At 43.3% G+C, this 23,298-nt stretch overlaps 1 protein-coding gene across 1 annotated transcript in view; it reads right to left on the bottom strand.

The window, feature by feature from the left end:
* Positions 1-22,866, bottom strand: part of unc5cb (unc-5 netrin receptor Cb) — a 176,734-nt gene extending 153,868 nt beyond the window's left edge. The window contains exon 1 of the mRNA XM_083793978.1: positions 22,277-22,866. Coding sequence (XP_083650104.1) covers positions 22,277-22,406 — 130 coding nt within the window. The 5' untranslated portion in view covers positions 22,407-22,866. The remainder of the gene's footprint in view (positions 1-22,276) is intronic.
* Positions 22,867-23,298: the final 432 nt, after the last annotated feature.

Raw genomic sequence — 23,298 nt, forward strand, 5'->3', positions numbered from 1 at the left:
AGTGAGTGTGTGTGTGTGTGTGTGTGTGTGTGTGTGTGTGTGAGAGAATGCCTATAGCCATATAGCCTTACACCATGTTCTCATACCTCAAACATATCACTCATGAATTTTAATGGGACTTTCCAGTCAATTGTGAGTGGGACCAAATCCTGTGGGTTTCCTCACACAACTCAACTAATAGTGATGTTTGGATATGTAAATATGTAAATGATATCGTTATGGAAAGTCATTATGCGTTGCTTTTTCATTCCCTTCAAACCAGGGAGCAGAGATGACTACACACACAGGACTTAATGTCTGATTTACACTCCCTCGTACGACGGCATCGGGTGGTCCGAATAGGTGATCTACAATGCGTTGTCACGCGGCACTGTGTGAGCTCGCAGATCCGCTATTTTCACCACGCGACACCGTTGTAAGACGGAGTTATGAATTAACCATTGCTGTGAGCTTTAATTACATCCACTAAAGCACAGTAGGCTTGTGTGTGGGCTTGTGTGTGTGTGTGTGTGTGTGTGTGTGTGTGTGTGTGTGTGTGTGTGTGTGTGTGTGTGTGTGTGTGTGTGTGTGTGTGTGCGTGCGTGTGTGCACGTACGTGTGTGCGTGCGTGCGTGCGTGTGCTTGCGCATACAGTATGTAGGCACTCGCAGGGCACGAATAGTATGTGTGTATAATAGTGTATGAATTAGTAAAGTCAGACACCGGGAGCTGCGCCGCCATGTCAGGATGGGATTTAACGAGCTTTAATAACGAGCCTTAACGAGCTTAATTAGGCATCCATGTGATCCCCATGGTAACGGCTGAACCCCATGGAACCCGGCTCTGGGCCTGATGAGCTTTTCAATAGGATTACTACGGCTAATGTCACTGGGACACAACAGGGAAAACAAACACAGGAGGATGATGAGGGGATGAGTAAGGATGGATCATGGTAGGAAGAAGAGACAGAGAAACCTACAGTATATAGGCTATCGTCGCTGCGAGAAAAGGAAAACATCAGGCGAAAACCGCATAAGTCCAAAGCGGTTACTTTTCAGGGAATATATATAGAGATATAAGTGTTCTTCCGATGGATGTAGTTATTATTTATTCTTTAAGCTAAGCTTTTTTTTTTCTCTCTCGTTCGTTCAATATTTATAAAAACCCACAGACAGAATAAACCACTTTCACTTATTTATTTTGTCAAAGATAAGCCAAAATAGCCAATGTGCAACAAGCTTATGAGATGATACGTAGCTTGCGTAGTTATCAAATCAACCCTGCCCATCTGTCTGGCTGCGATCCGTCCTCTGCAGTCAGAGATCATGGGGAGTTCCACCGCGCAGAGACAAGTACAATGACAGCATGACCTTTCAGATCAGCGTGGCAACAACACAGGCCAGCCGCCAGACTCCGCGGATCCTGATGCGTGTTTATTTCACTCGAGTGTGACTGAAATGAACTGCATTCACATAGATTGCTTTTTCTAGTCTTTGCAACCACTCTCAAATGTGCTTTGTTGGCCCACTATAACCGGGAAAAGCATCTGTGGTTTTTAGATTTTTGCGTTGGCTATTAAAAGATGTTTGAAAAATCCCGAAAGTGTGCGAACTGATTTAGAAGGCGTTTGTAGAATCTGCCTCATGCAGGTTTTAATGCCCCCCCCCCCCCCCCCCCCCCCCCCACACACACACACAAACCACATTCTCATACAGCCAGCAGAGGTGTTCATGCGATGCACTATATGCTGCTCATCAGGAGCAGTTACAGGGTTCAGTGTCTTCTTGCTCAAGGACACTTCCACATTCGGGGAACATTCTGGCTACCAGACAGCCACTCTAGCTCCCATAGAGACACTGGCGTCCAGTACAAATTGGCTACAAATAGACCCATACTACTGTACATTCTCAGATGAAATGAACACTCAGGATTGTACATTGCATGTGCACACACACACACGCGCCTGCGCGCACACAAACAAACACACACACACACACACACAGCCTACATAGGCACATATCTGATGACCTACCCACTGACAAATCCTCCCATAGGGAGTTTAACACACGCGTGTGCGCGCATGCACACACACATACAGTAAATGCATACAGACCGATTTCTCTTCTCAGGCAATGGATCATGGCGTGTCATCTGGCAGGTATAGTATAGGGTATAGTTGGGTGGTGTGAGCAGAGTCAGTGTGGGGGAGATAATGACCTTAGTGGTTATATGGAGGTCAGTGAGGTCCCCTGGACAGCACAGTGTCTATACATAGTTAGCCATGAGCTGGACTAGGGCTCATCATTCATCATCTATCAGCTGGATTCTGCCAGGCCTGTATAGCATGTTCTCTCATAAGTCTCCTGTCTGTCTGTCTGTCTGTCTGCACAGTGTTCTGTCCTATAGCAATGGTTTTCAACCAGTGGTCCGGGGACCACCAGCGGGTTCCAGGTGGTCCCCAGCTAAATGATGGAGAGTTGGTAACCAAATGGACCCTTATTCGGTACGGGTCCATTTGGTTTCATTTTACGCTCTCAAGAGTTAAATGATTGCATTGCACCTGCTTTACTTCATTTACAAGCAGTGGTGTAAAGTAATTAAGTACCTTTGCTCAAGTGCAGTGCTTAAGTATAATTTTCTTTTCAAAATATTTTTATTGTAATTTCAATAATATTAATCTCAAGAGATCATAGGGCAGAAATATTGTAAAGACTATTATTGCGCAAAACATGCCCCTTCAAGACAAAAGAAAGGAGAAAAAACATTTTCACGCCTTCAAGTCCCAATTTAATTTAGTAAAGCCAATTCCCAATTCCCCAGCCTCTCTACGAGTACTCCATCTCTGCTAACCCCCACAATCAGTTATGGGGAGGGTGAAGAAAGCCTCAGGTCTCCTCCTCCGATACCCGGGCCATCAAGCCACCATCTTCTTTCCACCTGACAGTGACAGGTCTCACTAGGGGGGCAAAACACATGTGGAGGTACACGTTATCCCCCCCACCTCCTCCCCCCCTGAACAGGCGCCCTGACAGTTTGTGCGGATCATCCTTAAGTATAATTTTGAGGTATTATTTTACATTACTGGAGTATTTCTCAATTGTCAATACTTCATACTTCTACTCCACTACATCTCAGAGGCAAATATTGTACTTTTTTCTCCACTAAAAGTATTTGAAACGTGTAGTTACTAGTTACATTGTAGATATATTTTTGAGGTGCACTAGCCTCTCCTATGCACAGCTTTTGCGTCTGTCTGTATGAGCATGGAATGTGCTCAGCTGATTGGCTGAACACGGAATAGGATGATGTATGATGATAAGTGAGTGTGAGTTTTAATATTATAAAACATACATGAACCACTTCAGCACTATTTTAGAAATAGGCTATTTAGAAATAGCCGATTACTTTTACTTGTAACAGAGTATTTCTTTCTACATATTGCCACTTTTATTAAAATATCGGAGTACTTCTTCCACGACTCTGCCAGGCCTGCACAATATAGCATGTATATTGTATAATGTATAGGATGTTCTCTCTCTCTTCTGTCTCTCTGCACATTCTGTGCTGTGTCCTATCCACCTTTTTCCCCGCCAAGGTACTGGGGCTCCTTGTGTGTGTGCTTTGCTTCCTTCAGGCAGTGTTGCCATGTCTGCTTAAATCAATTATTGGTAGTTGCTGGTAGGGCTGGGTGCAATAACCGCAATACCACCATACCGCCGGTATGTAACGCATACCGCGGGTATCGGGTTCATTACCGCGGTTAAAAAAATAAACAGTGACGCTCAGTCAGTCTAATCATGCCAGCAACACAAGAACACCACAAAAATGCACAAAAATGTGGAACGCCCTACCAACTGTCATTAAGACATGTAAATCCCTTGACTCCACCCACCCCCACCCACCCCTTTCCCCCCTCACTGTATACGTTTTTCCCCCTTTGATTTCCTGTTTTTGGCTTTATAGAAGTGCATAGTGTACAAAATGATATGATGAATTGAAAATGGTGGACCCTCTTGTGTAATGCTTTATGGCAGGGGTATTCAATTAGATTAGGCCTGGGGCCACAACTGTAGAATGATTGTGTGTGGGGGGCTGCACATGTGCGAGCGAAGCGCGGAAATTTGTGGGTTCTCAAAATGCTTTTTGTGCTCAAACACGAAGATTTATGTATATTTCCGCACAGTAATGAGCAGGATAATATGTCTAAACAGGTATATGCTACCTTAGAATAGATGTAGGCCTAGACCTATTTGACAGTGCATAAACAGCATTGCTTTGACATTAACGACCATCAGCTGGACACACACACACACACACACACACACACACACACACACACACACACACACACACACACACACACACACACACACACACACACACACACACACACACACACACACACACTCTGCTGTGGGCAGTTCAGAAACCTGTCCACGACCACCAATGACATCATCGTTAGGCAGATTGTTTTTTAAACAAGATTTATTTATGCGAGAATAGTTTATCAGACTATAAAGATCAGATTACATAGAGCAGTGATTCACAAAGTGGGGTTCGGGGTCCGGGGACCCCCAGGGTCCTTGAGGCAGTTCCAGGGGGTCCCCAGGGAAATGATGGTTTGGAACCAAATGGACCCTTATGAGTCTGTAACTCTGAGAGTGTACAAATGGAACCAAATGGACCCTAACAGGGTTTATTATCGTGAGAATGATGGCTTCCATTTTCGCATTGCAACTTTTCAGGACTAGAAAGCCTGCAGTTTCTATTAGCTTGGATTCTCCATTGTTGTCACTGTTGGGTGGGTTTCTGAACTGCTCACAGCCCTCCTATGTGACACAGACCGAGTAGAAAAAAACGTGCCATTTTATCATGATTATTAGTGAGGACCTATGAAGATAGGTTGAAAAGTGGTCCTTTAATGATTACCGTCATTATGGTAATCTCACAATTAATATCGCACACACCATACCTGTAACTTTTATTAGCCCTCTTATTATTCCCAAAAAATATTTTTTATTTTTATTTTATTTTTTTTTGGGGGGGGGGGGGGGGTTATTACCGCCATACCGGCGGTATGGGGGCCGGCAATAACCGCGGTAATAAAAATCCCATACCGCCCCAGCCCTAGTTGCTGGTTGATATTTTGCTAATTTGGGCTTGCTTCTTAATGTTGTTTAAACCAGTGGTTCCCACATTTCTTCACGTTAAGGAACCCCAGATTAATATGTAATTGTCCACAGACATTCATCTGAAAATATTTTGTGCCTTTTTTATTAAAATGTTTAAGATATTCAAAATATTTCGATTTATTCTCAGTGTGTTTTTAAATAACAGATGTACAACCTCACAATGTGTCGCTGTGAGCTTGTAGATCAGCTATTTTCATTTTGTGCTTGTTTTCATAGACCTGGCCACTTATTTCTCTTGCAAAACACAGCAAGAGAAAGAGGAACTTCTGCAGCACACACAAACGCAAAGACTTATGGGTTACAGGAAAAACATGGATAGATGTGGAATGACTATGGGGCCCATCAGTGTAAATCAGCCAATAAGGACTTATACACATTTAACGAGCTTCTCGCTATATTCAAAAAGACCTCCATTAGGAGAAATTTATTGTACTTTCCCATTACAACTATTCAATCATTGGCATTGCAGACGTCAAGGTCAGTCAGTATCAAAGGGCTGATTCAGGTTGTGGGATGGAAGCCCCTCTCTCTCTATCTCTGTCTGTCTTTCTGTCTGTCTCTCTCTCTCCCTCATGTCCCAGGACCATCTAATAAAGTGCCAGTATGCAGATTCAAAATGAGATTTGAAATGCACAGATGTAATTTATTGTGTCGTCAAATTTCAACTATGGCAATTTGCCAAATCACATTTTTTTTATGATTTTCAGTTTGGAGAATACTGGTTGGTGGAGAGATCAAATTAATTGGCTAGGGGCAAGGGTCACGTATACAGTGAAACAAAATAAAGCACACTGTTTATCTTTGCTCATTTAGCCTTGTCCATATACCAAATCTAATCCCTTGCTCTGGGTTTCATCATTCAGCTGTTAATTTCCACCCGAAGATTAAGATCTCCCGTCTCCTCCAGCATTTATCTGCTTAATGTAATTAAGAAGAAAAGACTTAAATGCAACGAGGCATTCTTTCGCTAACCTCAATGTCTGCGGAGCTCAGGAGAGATGAGCGAGGACGAGGGGAGGAGACGTTATCCTGCTGAGGTCTCTGGCAAGGAGCAGAACCGCAGACAGGAGACAGATAGCAGGCAGCGGGCAGATGGGAACGACGGAAAGACACACAGAGGAGGAGAAAAAAACAAGGCCACACAGCAGGAGCTGCAGGATAGTCGCTGATTAGAAGAAATAAGAGATCAACAACCCAGCCTTAAAGCCAGACTTGGATGCAAACACAGATGCAATGTACAAACATTAAGACAGAGTATGTCCATCCTGCACGCGTGCATCCCGCTCGCGCGCACACACACACACACACGTTAGCTTTTCATTTCATGTCAGTCTTGGGAGGGGGACCCACCCAGCTCATCCTTGGAGGCTCTGTTCTGAGCCCGCTCCGTGCCTTCAGGGGCCAACGAATGCAAGCGATTAACGACAGCGGGGCGAGTGTGTATAAGTGTGTGTAAGTGTGTGTAAGGCCTGATCGTTACCACAGCCAACTCGTGTAACACAATTACAGAGGCTGCAGAGAAACTGCTAATGTGCATGCAGGCAGCTCTTGCCGGATGGATCAGGTATTGAGTTTTCTATGTTTAATTCACTTTCCAGCACACACATGGGTGCATTAGTTAGATTAGGGCAGCGGGAGGGGATGGGGGAGGGACTGGTCTACCGCTGAGCCCAAGAAGATTTGTTTAGTGGTGGCTGTCAATTACAAGCCTGACCCTTTCGCTAAATGGCTGCTCATCCCATGGAAAACTAAATGTAGACAAAGGCCAGACTAGATTGGTAAAGACAGGGCCATTTGCCATGGCAGATAACTAGTGGCATGTTGCAGAATGCACAATGGACTAAACACTGCACATAATGCTGCACCAATAAAGCAGAGTGCCGAGGCCTGAAAGGCCTATGTAAACATCAAGGAGATTAGTGAGGCTATGTTATCACTACCATACAATACTAATGGGACTATACAATAGCCAATGGTGGACAGGTACTTAAAAGTATGAACTGGGCCCACTAGGGAAAATAAGTAGATTTTGAACAGCCATTTTCAATTTAAGAGACTGATTATAAATGCCCTCGCTCAACAAGTATTTACAGTACCTACTTTAGGCTACATTTGTTGTGCAAAATCAGGAAAAACAATATAGTAATGAGGTCATGGCATAAACGTTTCTAAAGTATAAACTAAAAGTAAAAGCATATATTTCTTATTTTGAAATACTGTATAACCCATACATCTCCGGACACATTTTTGCTTTGGTAGCATAACAAATTTAGCATACTGTAGATTTCAGGAAAAAAAAGAAAAAAAAATCAATATACATAAATATGCTGTGAATGTCGTTTGTAGAATAAAAAGACAAATTTTTAAATTGAAGGGAAATGGCTGTTTTGACCCAATACGTACCCAATATTGCGTATGCTGTAAAAGTGAAACAATTATGTCATCATTATACAAAATATGCGCATTATTTAAAGGGAAAGAAGATAATAAGAATAAATGAAACTGGATTTCAATTATTGTTGTTGAGTGTACAGTATATGCTGTGCATAGTGCATACTCCCATCCCCCAGAGCAAACACACACAAGAGTGCATTCTTGAGTCTGTGTAAAGCAATTATAGATATTTTCTTCACTAAAATAGGAAACATTCAGCTCAAGGGGATGAAACTCAGACTGGAAGACGCAGTGTGGCGCTAGTTAGTGAATCATTATACGTAACTCTCTTCCCGAGATGATAAAACAGAAATTGCCAACACAAAGAGCTAGAGCCACACAGCATCTCCTTTTCTCCAGTAGCTAAATGAAGAGCAGAAGCGAAGCGGGGCATAGTTTCCACAGTAAACACCTCCCACCCGTGTAAACACACATAATCACAACAAGATGGCCAACGTGGCTCGGCTCGTAATCTTATCACCAAAGTGAGACGAGTGAGTTTTGGGAGGGGAAGCAGTATTGCCATTTGCACTTGATTAAATTAAAACGTCTGCCTGCCTCCTCCCTTGGGACCACCCCTATACAAAGAACATACATTGTGGCCATGTTACAGGGGTGAGGCGGAACGAATATAATCTCGTAAGCCTTTGCTACTGAAAGAGCCTGGCTATATCTGCCTGCCCCTGGCTTTATGCAGTGCCCTGCTGACACCCAGACTCATTTGAGTGAGAGGAGAAAGGGTGATTGATAAAAAAAAAACTGAAGGAAAAAGAGAGTAAATAAAATGGAGTAATTTTAGATGTGACAGGCATTTGGGGCGTATAACCACGGAAAGCGCTTTGACAGTTCCATCCCCTCATTGTGACATATCCATCAACCATTCATCACCTCTGCCCTCCATTTGATTGACCTTACATATGCGTCTGTGTGTGTGTGTGTGTGTGTGTGTGTGTGTGTGTGTGTGTGTGTGTGTGTGTGTGTGTGTGTGTGTGTGTGTGTGTGTGTCACAACTGTCCTGACCGATCCTTTCATCTATCAGAGCCGACCCCCATAAACGCTGTGGACTTCAGAGAGAACGGCATGTCAGAGGACTGACCGCTTACGCTCCTTGGATCTGACATGCCCCACAGAAATTCCTGAAACAGTATACTGCATTCTGTCAAGTTCTTATTAAAACAAACTACACCGAAAGCAGCCAAAATGGAAGCTACAATGTAAATATTCCCAACTTGTGTTTCTCATGCCCTCATCTCTCAAATTCAATCAAAGTGGAAACAACTGCCAGCGAGAAGAATTGCCTTTAAAACCAAAACCAGGCTAAAGCTTGATAACACACACACACACACACACACACACACACACACACACACACACACACACACACACACACACACACACACACACACACACACACACACACACACACACACACACACACACACACACACACACACACACACACACACACACACACACACACACACACACACACACACACACACACACACACACAGAGAGTTCAGATTTCCCCACCAAATTATCCAAGGGGCTGGAGGGAATGGAAATATGCATGTGAGTTGGTAACACTCAAATCTGACCAATCCTTGTGATAGATTGCTTTCCTCTCACTCTGTGATTATTTACTCGACTTATTCTTTTCCATGAACAAAAACACAAAGCAGCCCGCAAAAGTGTTGGTGGTGTGTTAATATGTCTGGATGGAGGAAGCTCTGAGCCTGTTCAAACTGTGGGTTAAAGCCACACTAAAAAGCCTGGTTTATACAAATTTCTTGCGGGCCGATGTCGTGCTCCGTAAATAGCAGATTTACAACACCAGCGTGCAACTACAGTAAGTATAAATCATTAGGGATGCACCAAATGGGAAATTATTGGCCGAAACCGAATACCAAATATAGGAAACAGTTGGCCGAATACCGAATATGATTAATATATATTATTATACGGCAAAATACATGATTACATTTCGATCACGTCATAACAACGGCTCTAAAAATCTACCGAACCGAATACCCAATATGTATTCTTTGACACTATTCGGCCAAATCGTTTTGGTGGCCGAAGATTCGGTGCATTACTAAATCATCCTTAAGGAGTACCCCCCCTCCCAGTGGTGGACAGTAACTACTGTAAGTACATTTACTTGAGTACATTTTTGGATCATTTGTTTTCTTCCCAAACACATTCACAATAGAAATGATTGTACTTTTGAAGGGACTATTGGGACCCAAACGTGAAAAGTGAAAATGGTCAATCTGCAATATATAATCTGCTACTGTATATTCACAAATTTAGAACATTTATGATATGTTAGTGGGAGGGGGGGGGGGGGTACATTTTTAATACAGCCAAGCATTGATATTACAAAGAAAATGTAAGCTGTAATTTGTACTTTTGAAAACTTTAATATTTCCTTATACTTGACTTATGAGTCACCCCCCAATCCCATTCCTAGTCTTCCTCTAGCCAGTACCGCTGCTTTTCTTGGCAGACTCTCACATGCTAGCACGGGCTACTAAATAAAACATTTTGCATGGAAAAACAGAGATAAAACACCCAAAAACTTTAACAGCCGAAAGTTGGTACGTTTTTAGAGTCTCATTGTAAAAACAGAATTACCATGATTTAGTTGTCTTTTTTTTGCAAATGAATGGGCCAAGGAATGCGTGCAGCAGGATTTATGATAGCAGCTACCGAAGAAACTCGTCAGGAGGTATGATTTACCAGCGTAGCGATCCTTCCTTCACAAAGCAGAGGTCCCCCCCCCCCTCCTCCTCCACCCCTCTCCAATGTAACCCCCTCATTTTACTGTACCTGACAGATCAGCTTACCTCATGTCAGCCTAAAAACCTGGGAACCCCTACGCTCGGTGTGTCACCAGTGAATTATCGGTTTCCGCCGCACATGCTCTTGCATATCTGCAGCAGGCCATTACGGCGTATCGGTTTACGGCGGCGCGCTGACTCCAGTGCAGCTGCGTACTGTATGGGGTCATGGTTTACAGAGGTCTGGATGTGGAGGAACAAACCTGTCATCTCATCTCACTAAAGATCAATCAATTATTCTAAACGCAGGGCGCATTGCTCCGTCAACCACAGACTTTATGGAAGGTCCTAAGGCAATGCCTAATTTATACTCCCTCGCGTGACAGTGTGTGGCGAAAGTAGTAGATCTGCTATAAGGAATTATATATGCAATTATGAAGCATTATAGACATGACATTTAACATTCAATGCCAGACTAAATAATAATTTAATTCCCCCAGTGCCACCATCTTTTCAGTGATAGTCTTATTTTCTCACAGACCGGAAACCGGAAGTAAAGCAGCTATGTACGCACTACGCAACATGCAATTTACGTGAAATCTTTCACGCACTTTCCTATAGGCTGAGGAATATATCCCACCCTTTTGACATTGGCCTGTTCTAGCACCACCAAAAGGTGGATTTTTGCAAAACACATTTTTGGAACAAAATGCCTCAAATCATCCAATTGCCATCCAAGGCGTAAGAAGAAATGGCACCCTTTTCACATTGGCCTATTATAGCGCCACGAGGAGGCCACAACCTGACCTGACCACAACCTGACTGTGGAGACCTGTGCCCAGAGGGGCACTATATCTAGTTTATTTTCTTTCTTTCTTTGTTTTTTGAATTAGAATTTAGTTTTTCTTCGAATTTGTATTCTTTGATTCTAAGCTGCATTCCAGGTGATGTTACATTAATGCAAATCTATTATAAATATATCATGTTACAGATAATATTGGCTTATTAGGCCCAGGCCGTAGCGTAACGGTCTGGGCACCGGACTGGTAATCCAGTCGCAGTGTGCCGCGGGTTCGACTCCCGGACCCGACACGGCCCTTACTGCATGTCATCCCCCCATCTCTCTCCCGTTTCCTGTCAGCCTACTGTCTGTCCCTTCAAAAATCAATAAAAGGCGTAAGCCGCAAAAAAATATCTTAAAAAAAAATATATATATATATATATTGGCTTATTACCGTCTTACCGGGTTATCACCGTCTTTGTGTTGAACATAAGTAACTCGTTCATAATAACACTGACATTTATACGAGTGAACTCGCTCTGTCATTGCTGTCTTGTCTTCATGGTCTTCATTAACATCAAAAAGAAACACAGCACTAACCATATGCCTCTAAAAACAATAGCCTTATTCTGAATCAGCATTCAGCACGGGCTTACTTGGCAGCACGCTGGTGGCCAACGCACTCTTGAAGAGACACGCAGTACAGTAAACTATTCTTAAGCCAGCAGACATACTGTAACAGTTCTGACTGTGTGGTTTTCATGTTAAGAGTCATAAAGTAACCCTTCACCGTGGGGCTTCTGTCTGGGCCCCATTTAAATGAGCCCCATTGAGCTTGCCCCAGTTAAACACTGCCTGCCGGTGCTCAGGTCACTGGGGACTGATCAAGGAGATATGGCACACACTCAGGCTCACAAACACATGCTGTACAAACACAGGAAAGTGCTGACACCCAACAGCCATCTAGAGTTGCAAACTATTACCGGAATCACAGTAACAAAGCCCAAAGTGGAGAAAAGAGGTCACAAGAGTGAGAGAGTGTGTGCGTGTGTGTGTGTGTGTGTGTGTGTGTGTGTGTGTGTGTGTGTGTGTGTGTGTGTGTGTGTGCATGCAAAGTCAGATTGAAAAAGGAGTGCTCATTGCTAAAGTGAGCAAGACGAGTCGCCATGCCGAGCGTTGTGCCTCAGACGGTGAGAGTGAACTTTTTGTTTTGTTAGGGATGACAACTCTACCCAGAAACTTGTCTTCAGCTTTCACATTTCTTAGTGGCTAGTGGTGAATTCCAAAGTGTGTGCTGAGACTTGCTGCCGGATAATTACCCATAAAACTAAAAAACAGAAAAGACTATTGATCAAATTCCCTTTGACAGTCAGCATTATTCCAATAACATTGCCTTAGTAAGTGTCTCTGACTCTCAACACACGTCTCATTACACTTGATCTTCTCCCCTCACTGTCAATAGCAGGACAGGGCAGAGATCGATCACGCGACACTGCATACCAATTACGAAGCTTTAATTTAGCAGCTCATTAAACAGACAGAGTAAAAAACAACATTACACATTGGCATTCTGACACACATTTAATGCTGCCCTCTGGTAATGGTCTGCTCTGTTTAAAAGTCTGTTTGGCAGCTCCGTAGATAACAGATGGAAGAAAAATGAGGGGAATTATGAGAAAGATTGATTTCCCTGGGATGAATGGTCTGGTATTCACACAGATTTATCTGGAACAGACTTTCCTCTCAGGGTCCCGTAGTCAGTTATTATTGAATACACACACACACACACACACACACACACACACACAGTATTCACAATTGTGTATTATCCACATGATGTCCTGTTAAAATGTTTTGAAAATGTAAGAGGATGAACAAACAAAAGCCGTGTTTGAATGAAGTGAACACGTTGTGGGCGGGAGTGGATTTTTTGGGACTTTTACCATGAGGTCACGTCAAAGATGTGGAATACCACCTCCGTCTCTGTAAAGGTTGATTAGTGGAACATTTCCCAGAACCAGGGTGAATTCCTGTCTGTTTGAACCACAGCATCTCTTAACAGATGCACAAGGATTTGAATTATAAAAGAGAAAAAAGGGGGGAGGGGGGGGGAGGCTATATACTTCTTTGTCTGACAAATGGGTGAAATGGCTGATCTACATGCTCACAACGCTTCACATCGCAACATTGTGAACTTGCAGCACTGCTATTTTCAAAATATTTTAATAAAAAATGCCAGGGTTCATGTTTTTTTTATTACTGTTAAATCATGACATTATCAAACATAAATATTAAACATATCAGACCGTCTACATTTCCCAAAAGGAAATGGATTATTTAATTCAGTCTGACCAGAAGCATGGATAAAACATATCCCCACCTACAATAAAAATGATTGACCACCACCACCCCATCATCATCCCCCCAGCGAATCCAACCCTGGATAGCACAGTATAAGTAGAAGAAATGTGTCATTTCCCCACATCTAATCCCTGATGTCCTAAAAGAGTGCATTCTCCACTGGTTTTGCATCGGTAGGCCAGAACTTTTGTCATTCTTCGTCCACCTGTCATGCAGGACAGCTTGTGTCCCGTTTTGGGGGGCGTTCTGATTCTGAACAACCTGGTTGGGAAACAACAGCCATTTGACTTGTAGGGAACAAGAGGCTACATTGTCCCATTAAGCATCACCCAGTCCGTCTGCATGGAACGCTAATGTAAACCAGGGGCTATAACTTCACTTGCGGCATCTCAAAGCAGGCTAAGGAATGGAGCGGAGAGAGGGAGGGAGGGAGGAAAGGGCGGAATAGGTTCCTCATTTGAGCTCCATAAAAAAACAAGGAGGTACAAACATTTATCTGTGGCCAGGCTTTCATCAGACACTTTAAGAGCAGAGGAATAACAGAGCAAGATGCTGATAAAGTGGAGACAGGAAATGGGGAGCGTGGTTCTCCCGATATCATGTTTCACCCGGGGCCATTGGTCCCACGTCTCCCTCCCTCCTCGCCCTCTCCCTCCGTTCTGCTGACATACATAGACCACAACCCTTCCACTGCAGACACTACAGCAACGTCTGGAAAAGGTACCCCCCCCCCCCCCCCCACAATGCAGGGGAATGAGGTATTCGACAACAGCAAGGAAATGAGGCAATGTCTTTGGTGAAAATGTGACCATGTATGTATGTATGCATCTCTCCATCCAAGCGTGGCAAAATACCTGTCACCTTAGCAAATGACTTGGCGCTGGTGATGAATACTACTTCTATGGGTTTTCTGTATCTGGTTGAGTCCTGTTCCACTACCAGTGTCTGAGTTTAGCTTTAGCTCTGAACAGAAGACAGGGCAAAGCCAGGATTAAGGGTTTAGCTTTGTCAATCAAGAGTCGGCAGAGATAGCAGCTGTGGAGGAATACAGGTGACTGTAATGCCACCTCCGTGCTCTGTGTGACTCAGGTGTGTGTATATGTCAACATTGATAGCATCGCCCCCATTACTGCTTCTGCAGTAAGACGGGGCCGGGCCATTATCATCAACAGTCAACACTGAACATAGATTGACTATACCAACTGGTAGATTTGATATCACTCAGTTCTACTTGGCTTATGAATGACGCTACTAAAAACATACTAACATGGTATAGTACCGTAGTCATTTATGTAAGCTAAACAACATGAATTAAAACATATTTGTAAGAAAATCGAAAAATCTGACAATCGATAAGCTATAGGCTAAGCTTCAAATAAACCGCCACCAACCACCAGTCACCACACTTTAGTAAGCTGATGCAAGCATTTGTCTGTGACACTCTCCTGTAGCTGCCATTCTGGGGGAGGAAAACCCTAGCCTTGAACATTTAGATGCAAAATGGACACCTTGTGAATATAGTCCATTAGCGATGCATCATGCATATAATATAGTGTTTCTGGGGGAGTTTGTCTAATCTGTGTGTACCAGTGGTGCCTGTACTGCTGTACCTGCTCCCTGTCTGGCTGCGGAGCACTGCAGGGACTGCAGGGAACACCGCTAAAGGACATGAGGGAAATAATAGCTTTCCCTCTGACTACAATGGCTTTTAAAGCTCATCAGCACTTGTAACATCTCTTGTGTGTGTTTTTATTACACAGATCCCCATTAGCTGCTGCCTTAACGTGGGGTCAAGACATTAATTTACATTAATCACAAAATAAAACATCTCGCATAAATCAAGTATCGCATATACAAAATACATTTAAAAATTATAATAAAGACAAACCAATGTGAATTCATCAAGGTATCAGGACAAGGAGATAGGAGTCACTGGAGTTTTATTATTATTAATATATATATTTTTTATATAATATTTTTTATAGTATGCACTGTGAGCTTATAGATTGGCTATTTTAGCACAATGAAGTTTATAGGGCTTACTGAAAGTGGTTATGGCCACAGAAATGTCGAAGGACATTAGTGGTTCAGTGCCATGGGGGGCAATGGTGCCAGGAGGACACAAAATTAAAGGGCAGCAGTAGAGTGTGTACTTACACTCATTCATGATCTACTGTCAGCCCAACTGCTTATAATGGCACGAGAAGGGCCACTTAAAACTCACATAATCACTTCTCTGTCTCTCTGCCTCTCTACGTCTGCCTTTGGCAGTGACTTGCTACCTTTTGACTCCGACTCATTGCTCTGATCTCCGATCATAATTGAACCGTAGATCAAGAGCAGGGACAGTGGTCCACGCCCCCCTTTTCCTGTTGGCCTGAGGCCTGTAATCACAGGGCTCTCGGCTGGTAAGAGTTCGCCTACCTTTTAAATTATAACTAATGTGCTAGGCAGTCATCTGAACTTTGAAGAGCCATTCTCAGTCACTGTGGAGAACTGGCAGGTACGGTAGGAGCTCGGGTCATTGCCATGACACCATCATCTCTTTTATACCATCATTATTTCCTTTCTCATCCGGTGGTGTGGATTGTGAACAGAGAACATTATTATGTAATCATTTTCAAGGGCTACTGTATGTTGAATAGTAATTTTCAGAGGCTGCCTATAATTAAAAAATCACACCTGTGTGAAGTGAGTGTTGCAACTCCGTGTGGGGGTCCCCGGGGGGTCCCCGGAAGTTCCAGACCCACAGGGTGCCAGCCCGGTTCCGGCGAGCTGCCCCACGTCCGAAACGGTCCAGAAATGACAGAGTTGCCATGTGGGGGTCCCCAGGGGGTCCCTCTACTGTACTGTACTGTCACACCCGAAATAATCATATATACAGTTAATATGTGTGTGTGTGTGTGTGTGTGTGTGTGTGTGTGTGTGTGTGTGTGTGTGTGTGTGTGTGTGTGTGTGTGTGTGTGTGTGTGTTAGGCTGCATAACAGTGACACTTGGTGGTAAAAACCAACCAAACGCAATTGTAAGGCTCAGACAGACGGACCCAGGCAGCCAGCCAGGGACCCAGGCAGGGACGCGAGTGGCTAATTATCGTACCAGTTGCTGTGTGCTCTCCCCGCCGTTATACTATTAGTATAGCGCCAAAGTCCTGACTCAATCGCTCATCCCCTGTTTCAAGGAAGCTTTTCTCTATGGAGAATAACATGGGGTCATTTTAAATCGTCTCATATAAGAATTGTGGTCCAAAAATAAACAAACCGTCTCTGCGATATTGTTGGGGAGGGAGGTCTGTATTGGTTATGATAGTCAGTCATTCATATTTGATACAGTCTGACTCGTGGTCGAGGCCAGGGGAATGAGGAGGCGGGTGGGCACGGGGGAGCCCACGGCAACTGGCACAGGAATTAGTCACTCGCGGCAGGGACACACATAGCTGTCTATAGGAGTGGTTGCACCACTCAAAAAGAAGGAAAATTTGCTACAGTGCGTCTTTGTATTCTATGTAAAATACTGTCCTCTAATAGTGCAATTTGCCTCTCATCCTGACTACTACACCCTAACAGAACTCTTAGCAAATTAAATACACCCACGCACACACACACACACGCACAGCGTCGCACACACACACTACAACTATTCACAAGGGAATGAGAATCCTTTTCTCCCTGGGTGGTACTGAAGAGGAATATCCATTCTGCGGAGACACAGAGGGTCAGCTTTTCTGGCACAGGCCTGCTTGTCAAGTGCTGCTACTTGTGCCGGGCTCTGCTAATGGACTGCTAATAGAAGTGAATGTTGCACTGTGAAGCTCCCCCTGTAGTTGAGAGTGTCACACGGGGTGATTAATGACACACTCCTCTCTTGTCTGTCCCTGTCCTCTCTTTATATCTTTCTCTCACTCATCTCTCTCTTGACTTCTCCCCCGTTTCCTCTAGAGCCCGACCGATGCCAGATTTTACGCCGATCCCTGATTTTGCAGAGTCCTAAATCTTAATCCACGAATTACCAATGTTTTGACCAATATTTTGACAAAAAGTGCCAAATCAAATGGAAAATGTGAACCTACAGTACAATAATGTCTAAAATATGATTGCCATGCTGAAAGTGATTAAAAATAATAGTAGATTCTAATGTTGAAAAAGGTAATATATCTCTCCTGTCTGTCTCTCCACTCTATTCCCTGGCTGCTGCCTATCTTTCTGCACGGATGGTTTCTTCCCCTCTGTCCTTACAATCACCCCGGTCTCCAGCTCATGCTCATATGTTTCACCTATCTATGCCTCTCCTTTCTTCTGCCTCCCAGGGAAGTAGGTGGTGGCGCACACACAGGAAGCCATTATTGCCACCCACCACAGCAACAACAATACGCAATATGTGTTCCAATCCTCACAGCAGGAGATATTGACATCTATACCGGATGCGTACTGAATTTCTCTTAGACCAATAAATAGTCCCCGGGTATACCTTTTTCCGCTCTCATAAAAATAGAGTGTGACGTCAGCTGGAATGGGGAGGCAAGCTCAGCAGCCACTTTTCACAGCAATTATCACACACTAGCACACTCCTGCCTGGGGTTGGGCTTGCAAACGTGCACCTCTCTGTCACGACTCTAGCCATACTGTGACTTATGATGGTATAATGTTCACTTTGCCCTTGACACCACAGTAAAATCCAGAGTGTCAATTATTTGTAGTCAGAGTTACACTGTACAATGTTTTACTGTACAATGAGGGGGTATATAGCATATCATGTAGTTATTGTTTGCAAGCTATCAGCTTGTAAACAATAACATTGCTGTCCTGAATGTTCCTTGGAAACATATTGTATGAACTTCCTGTTTGTAACTGTTGCCTGGGAAATGACTATTAGAAAAATAAACTAATAAAAAGATAACTAGCTAGCCTGCCAAAGGAATCCACAATATTATTATTATAGGGGGGGGGGGTCATTTTTGTTGTTTTTATTGCTGGTGGTGTTCAATGTTCTATTTTTTTCTTAGTGGTGTAAACAGGATGTTGACAATGGTTTTCATAGTTCATGTCTCCTAGCAACAGCAGACTTGTGAAACAGTCTCTATGTAACCAAATCTAAAATTTCCTTCAATTAAATGTGGCCTTTAATGTAAATGTGTCATGTTGTCACCCCATGGCCAAAGGCAAAGGCATTTCGTACGAGGTAATTCACGAGCATTCCTCCTCAGACACAATGTGCTCATTGTGCGAACAAGCAGTGTTTGTGGATTGACCGCAGTGGCTGTAACTTTAGCAGCCCCCCAAGGAGCCAGTTGTCAGGCTATGGGGAAAACCGTTAGAGTAATAATGATAGCAATAACATTCTCACTTACCTACATTTCTTAAAACACACTTAGACATTGATCTGAAAGTCTGTGCACCCTGGCGCTTGTGTGTGTGCTTCTGAGTGTGTAATGTATGTATGTGTGTTGGTTAGAGCGAGACTCCTACAAATTTGTACTGTACGTATGTATGCTAGTTTGAGTAATAACATTTGTTGAAAATCCATTCGTTTCTGTCTCCACAAACAACGCTGAGTGGACCCATAAGTAACGACAGACAGAAAGGGAGAGGGTGGGAAGAGAGGGGAAGAGAGAGAGACAGAGCGAGAGAGAGATGATAAATAACAGTTACATTGTGGAAAGAGGGAACTAATTCCTAGGAGACCAGTGCTGTGTGCAGAACTGTCCTTGCATAATGTATTAACTAACCAGTAAATAGCATTTACCGGTTGACCATGGTGAGGTATAGTGTATAGTCAGTTAGATGTAAGTAAATACTTTAATGTGCACTTCCTTTGGTCAAATAACACATTAGGATCATCTTCCTAACACTGAAGTTTATCCCTTTACTATCTGCTTCTATGCAGAATTTATGTTGATTGTATGGAGGGTTAACAATAAATGAAGCTGCAGTCTCCTCTCCACTGTCTACATATACATGTGTGAACATTGACAGAGATCATAGCCTTAACCATACATTTAAATCACAAATTACTTTCATTCACATGGTGGCCACAATGGTGGCTTTTAGTTAATGGCCCGAGAAAGAATTTACATAGGATTTTCATTATAGAAATCATTGCCAATTTTCACTTATGGACATTCAAATCAACACTGCGTATGCTTTCCATTTCTGCCACTGTGCTGGAATACAAGATGGACATCTGTTCCTATGTCATGAGTTAATGCTCGTGTTACTGTCACAGCAGTCTGAGGTATGTGCTTGGTGGTTTGCAGCCTAAACCTCTCCTTTGTTAACAGTTTGGCAGGTTAAAGAGCACTTTTCTGGGGCGTGCCGGTAGCTGACTGGGGAGTGCATCAACCACATAATCACAACATCCCTGGTTCAGGGAAGACCACGTTGTAGCCCCCTCATTCACAGTTTCCTGTGCCACTACTGTCCTATAATAAAGCTCTCTCTCTCTATAGAATATTTTTGTTTTAAGCTATTCTCTTTCACCTCTGTCCATTGCTGGCACACTGGGACTACAGCAAGTCCTTTCAACCGCAAACCTAGATTCTTGATTCTATACAGAGAAACCCTCCTCCTCTCTCTCTGTGTGCGCGCGCGTGCGTGCGTGCGTGTGTGTGTGTGTGTGTGTGTGTGTGTGTGTGCACGCACTGTGCGTGCGTGCGTGCGGTTCTCTCTCCACTAGGATCAGGCTAGGTGGATTACTTTGTCAAGCATAGAGGCTTTCAAACAGGGGCTAACATAACAGTCTAAAATGCACAGAGGTGAACTGAACTATACATTTAAGGATCAGCTTTTAAATATAATTTCGCATACCACCTTGTTAGGAGAAATTCTAGGTTTCACTCAGAAACAATACTGTGAGTGAGATCAAATAAACAGTGGTCTCGCACACCCCACACTATTGAGGCACCACCGGGTAAGTGATCCACTTTAATCACCAGTAGTTTTACACTGAAGAAGTGACTCTCCAGCGATTAGGAAATGTGCAGTGCTCATCAGTACCCAAAAATGGCCGGCCCATTAATTAGTCTCAAACAATGTTCTCTCGGTGTATCGACTTCTTAATGGACAAGAAAGGACCTTGTTGATGTTCCCATCCAGTCAATGACAGAGGCCTTCTCTCTAGGGTTCTGGAATGGTATTATGTCATCTTCCCCTGCCCTTCAGAAACCAGAGCTGTGCTGTTTTTTTTTTTTTTTGTCTTGCGCTTTCTCCTGTACTCGTTGCTCATTAACTATGTAGGAGTGTGATGAAGGCTAGGGCAGGCTGGATTGGGTTGCTGACAGAGACCCGTTTCCCTACATGGATCATCTTAACTAATGGTACAAGGTCTACGATTTCAGGCTTAAAGTGCCCTGATGCCAGAGCATGAAGGGCAAAGCCGTGACTTCTAAGCCATGGGTTAGGATCACAAAACATTATTCCTTTCTGCCGAGTATCCCTTTACAAATATATTTTTTTAAATTTAAATAACATTAAGTTATTTCTGTGAGAGAAAATGATTCAACACCTCCACTGACATATTTTTGGGAATGGATTGTTTAGGTTAGGATTTCTCTAAAAGTAAAGAAACCACCTACCTATACTTCCTCAGGCATAAACACATATTATGCACACCCAAGTGTGCTGGTGCACGTGCACGCACACACACACACACACACACACACACACACACACACACACACACACACACACACACACACACACACAGTGTGACCAAGGTTTTTCAAAACTCTTTGTTTGACAGGCAATTCAACTGAGTGGATTTAGTAAATGGCTTCAGGTGTTCCAGCATTGTCTGAATGCATTTCATAAGTGACAGCTATATGTCTCCCAGAAAACAGGGTTCAATGGACAACTGTGCTGTGATTGGAAAGGACAAGAAGACTGGATGGAGCAGGTTATGCTGCCGATAAGGATTACAATCTTACATCAATACTGGTCCCTAGAAATCCAAACTCAATCTCAATTGATCCATTATCATTCATACTGCAAGCTGCAAATAAACCTACCGAAGGAGGGAAACTACAGTCTACTGCCAACATTTGAGAACAAGTTACTGAAAAGTGTGGTGTGGTGTGGCTTTCTGTACTGTGTATCCCCCAAAAGTACCTTCAAGTAGGCTCTAAGCATATGCAAAACAGTTGGTGTCATTGAGATATTGGAAGGCAAATTTCTAATTAAAATTTGAATAATTGCTCACTCTAGTCTAGTAGACTGCAAGTGCCAACCACATTTTGTAATAAACGAATGTTGCTTATCAAGAGAAACACAAATTTCGCCTTCCCACTGGCACATCACATTTTCCACATTTGTTTGCTTAACACCTCAAACATAATTCAGGTCAGGTATATGACGTAAATAGGCCTGTGTTGTAATGACATTCTCAGTGTAGTGCTGTTCTATGGCTATATTGGCTAAACAAGATGACATTCATAAGACTACCGGTATAATGCTATACCTATACTGCATGCATGCAGCATGCTATGCGCCCCAGCGCTTTTCTCTGGACACGGAGATGATGCTGTGGTGTGCCGACTGACAGTTAAATAAATCGCTAGTATATATAGCATGTGTAATTGATTTATGTGTGTGTGTGTGTGTGTGTGTGTGTGTGTGTGTGTGTGTGTGTGTGTGTGTGTGTGTGTGTGTGTGTGTGTGTGTGTGTGTGTGTGTGTGTGTTAGTCTACACAACTTTTAGAAATGAGTTGTTGACAGGAGAGCAACTTTCAGCATCGGATAAAGAGCCATTCATTTACCTTCTTCAGCGGTTCCGACTCCGATATCCACGAGGAGGAAGAGAAAAAGCCAGGACATCATGGACAGCATCTCAGGTGAAAGTGTCGCCGTTCTTCTCTCTCTGGCAGTTCTTTGGACGCTAAGCCCCATGATGAGGAGTCAAAACTCCGCGGTGAGGCAAGTCCAACAAACAAACAAAATAAAAAACACTTCGTTCAAATAGACGGCTATCGGTCCTTTATAGGTGCGCTCGAAATATCACCCTCGAAATTAAAGCGCAAAACGCCTCTGTGAAGAAGTGGGGGGAAGAGAAGAAATCCAGTAATTTTGTAGGCTAAACTAATCAAACGTGTCAGTTTATGTACTAAGAGGCGTGCGCATTTTTGTCTCCATCAACTGTAGTGCACGGATTATCACATTGAAATCAAAGCCCGCGTGTTCTTCTCCTTTTAATGTTTAGTTGGTTTGTCTGACTGTGTGGACCGGTGTCTCGTTGTCGTTGACGAGTTCATTCATGCCTCGGGTTCTTTATTTGAATATAAATAATCACAATAAAGTCCTCTGCTCTCTGTTTCAGTGGCTCTCTGTCATGAACCCTGTGCATGTGCCGCTCGCCTCGGCTCCACTGAAGGAATTGAAACGGAGAAGGCTCGCTGTCTCTCCCTGTGGGCTAGCATGCTGCTTCAACCAATCCAAATACTCTTCATCCAAAACCCGGTACGGATTTATGCCGTGGAATGGAATGGATTTTGTTTATCGCAGTGGTTCACGTGACATTCACAAACATGTTCATGTGTCAAGGTCCAGGATATCGGACCGCTGACCCCCAGATGGCTCTGGCTCTGCTGACCCCCAAATAGATTGAGATAGGGCAGGCTATGTAAATTATTTGGCCCGTCTGAAAATTTTGTTGTGCCAGGAACCCCCATAAGAAAACATTTGTTATTAAAAAATGTTTCAAATTATTATTATTATTATTATTATTAAAAAAACACATTGCATTGTGAGCTTGTAGATCTAATATTTTATAATGGGATAATCA

This window comes from Protomyctophum parallelum, assembly GCF_964188405.1.
Source record: "Protomyctophum parallelum genome assembly, chromosome: 21".
NCBI lineage: Eukaryota > Metazoa > Chordata > Actinopteri > Myctophiformes > Myctophidae > Protomyctophum > Protomyctophum parallelum.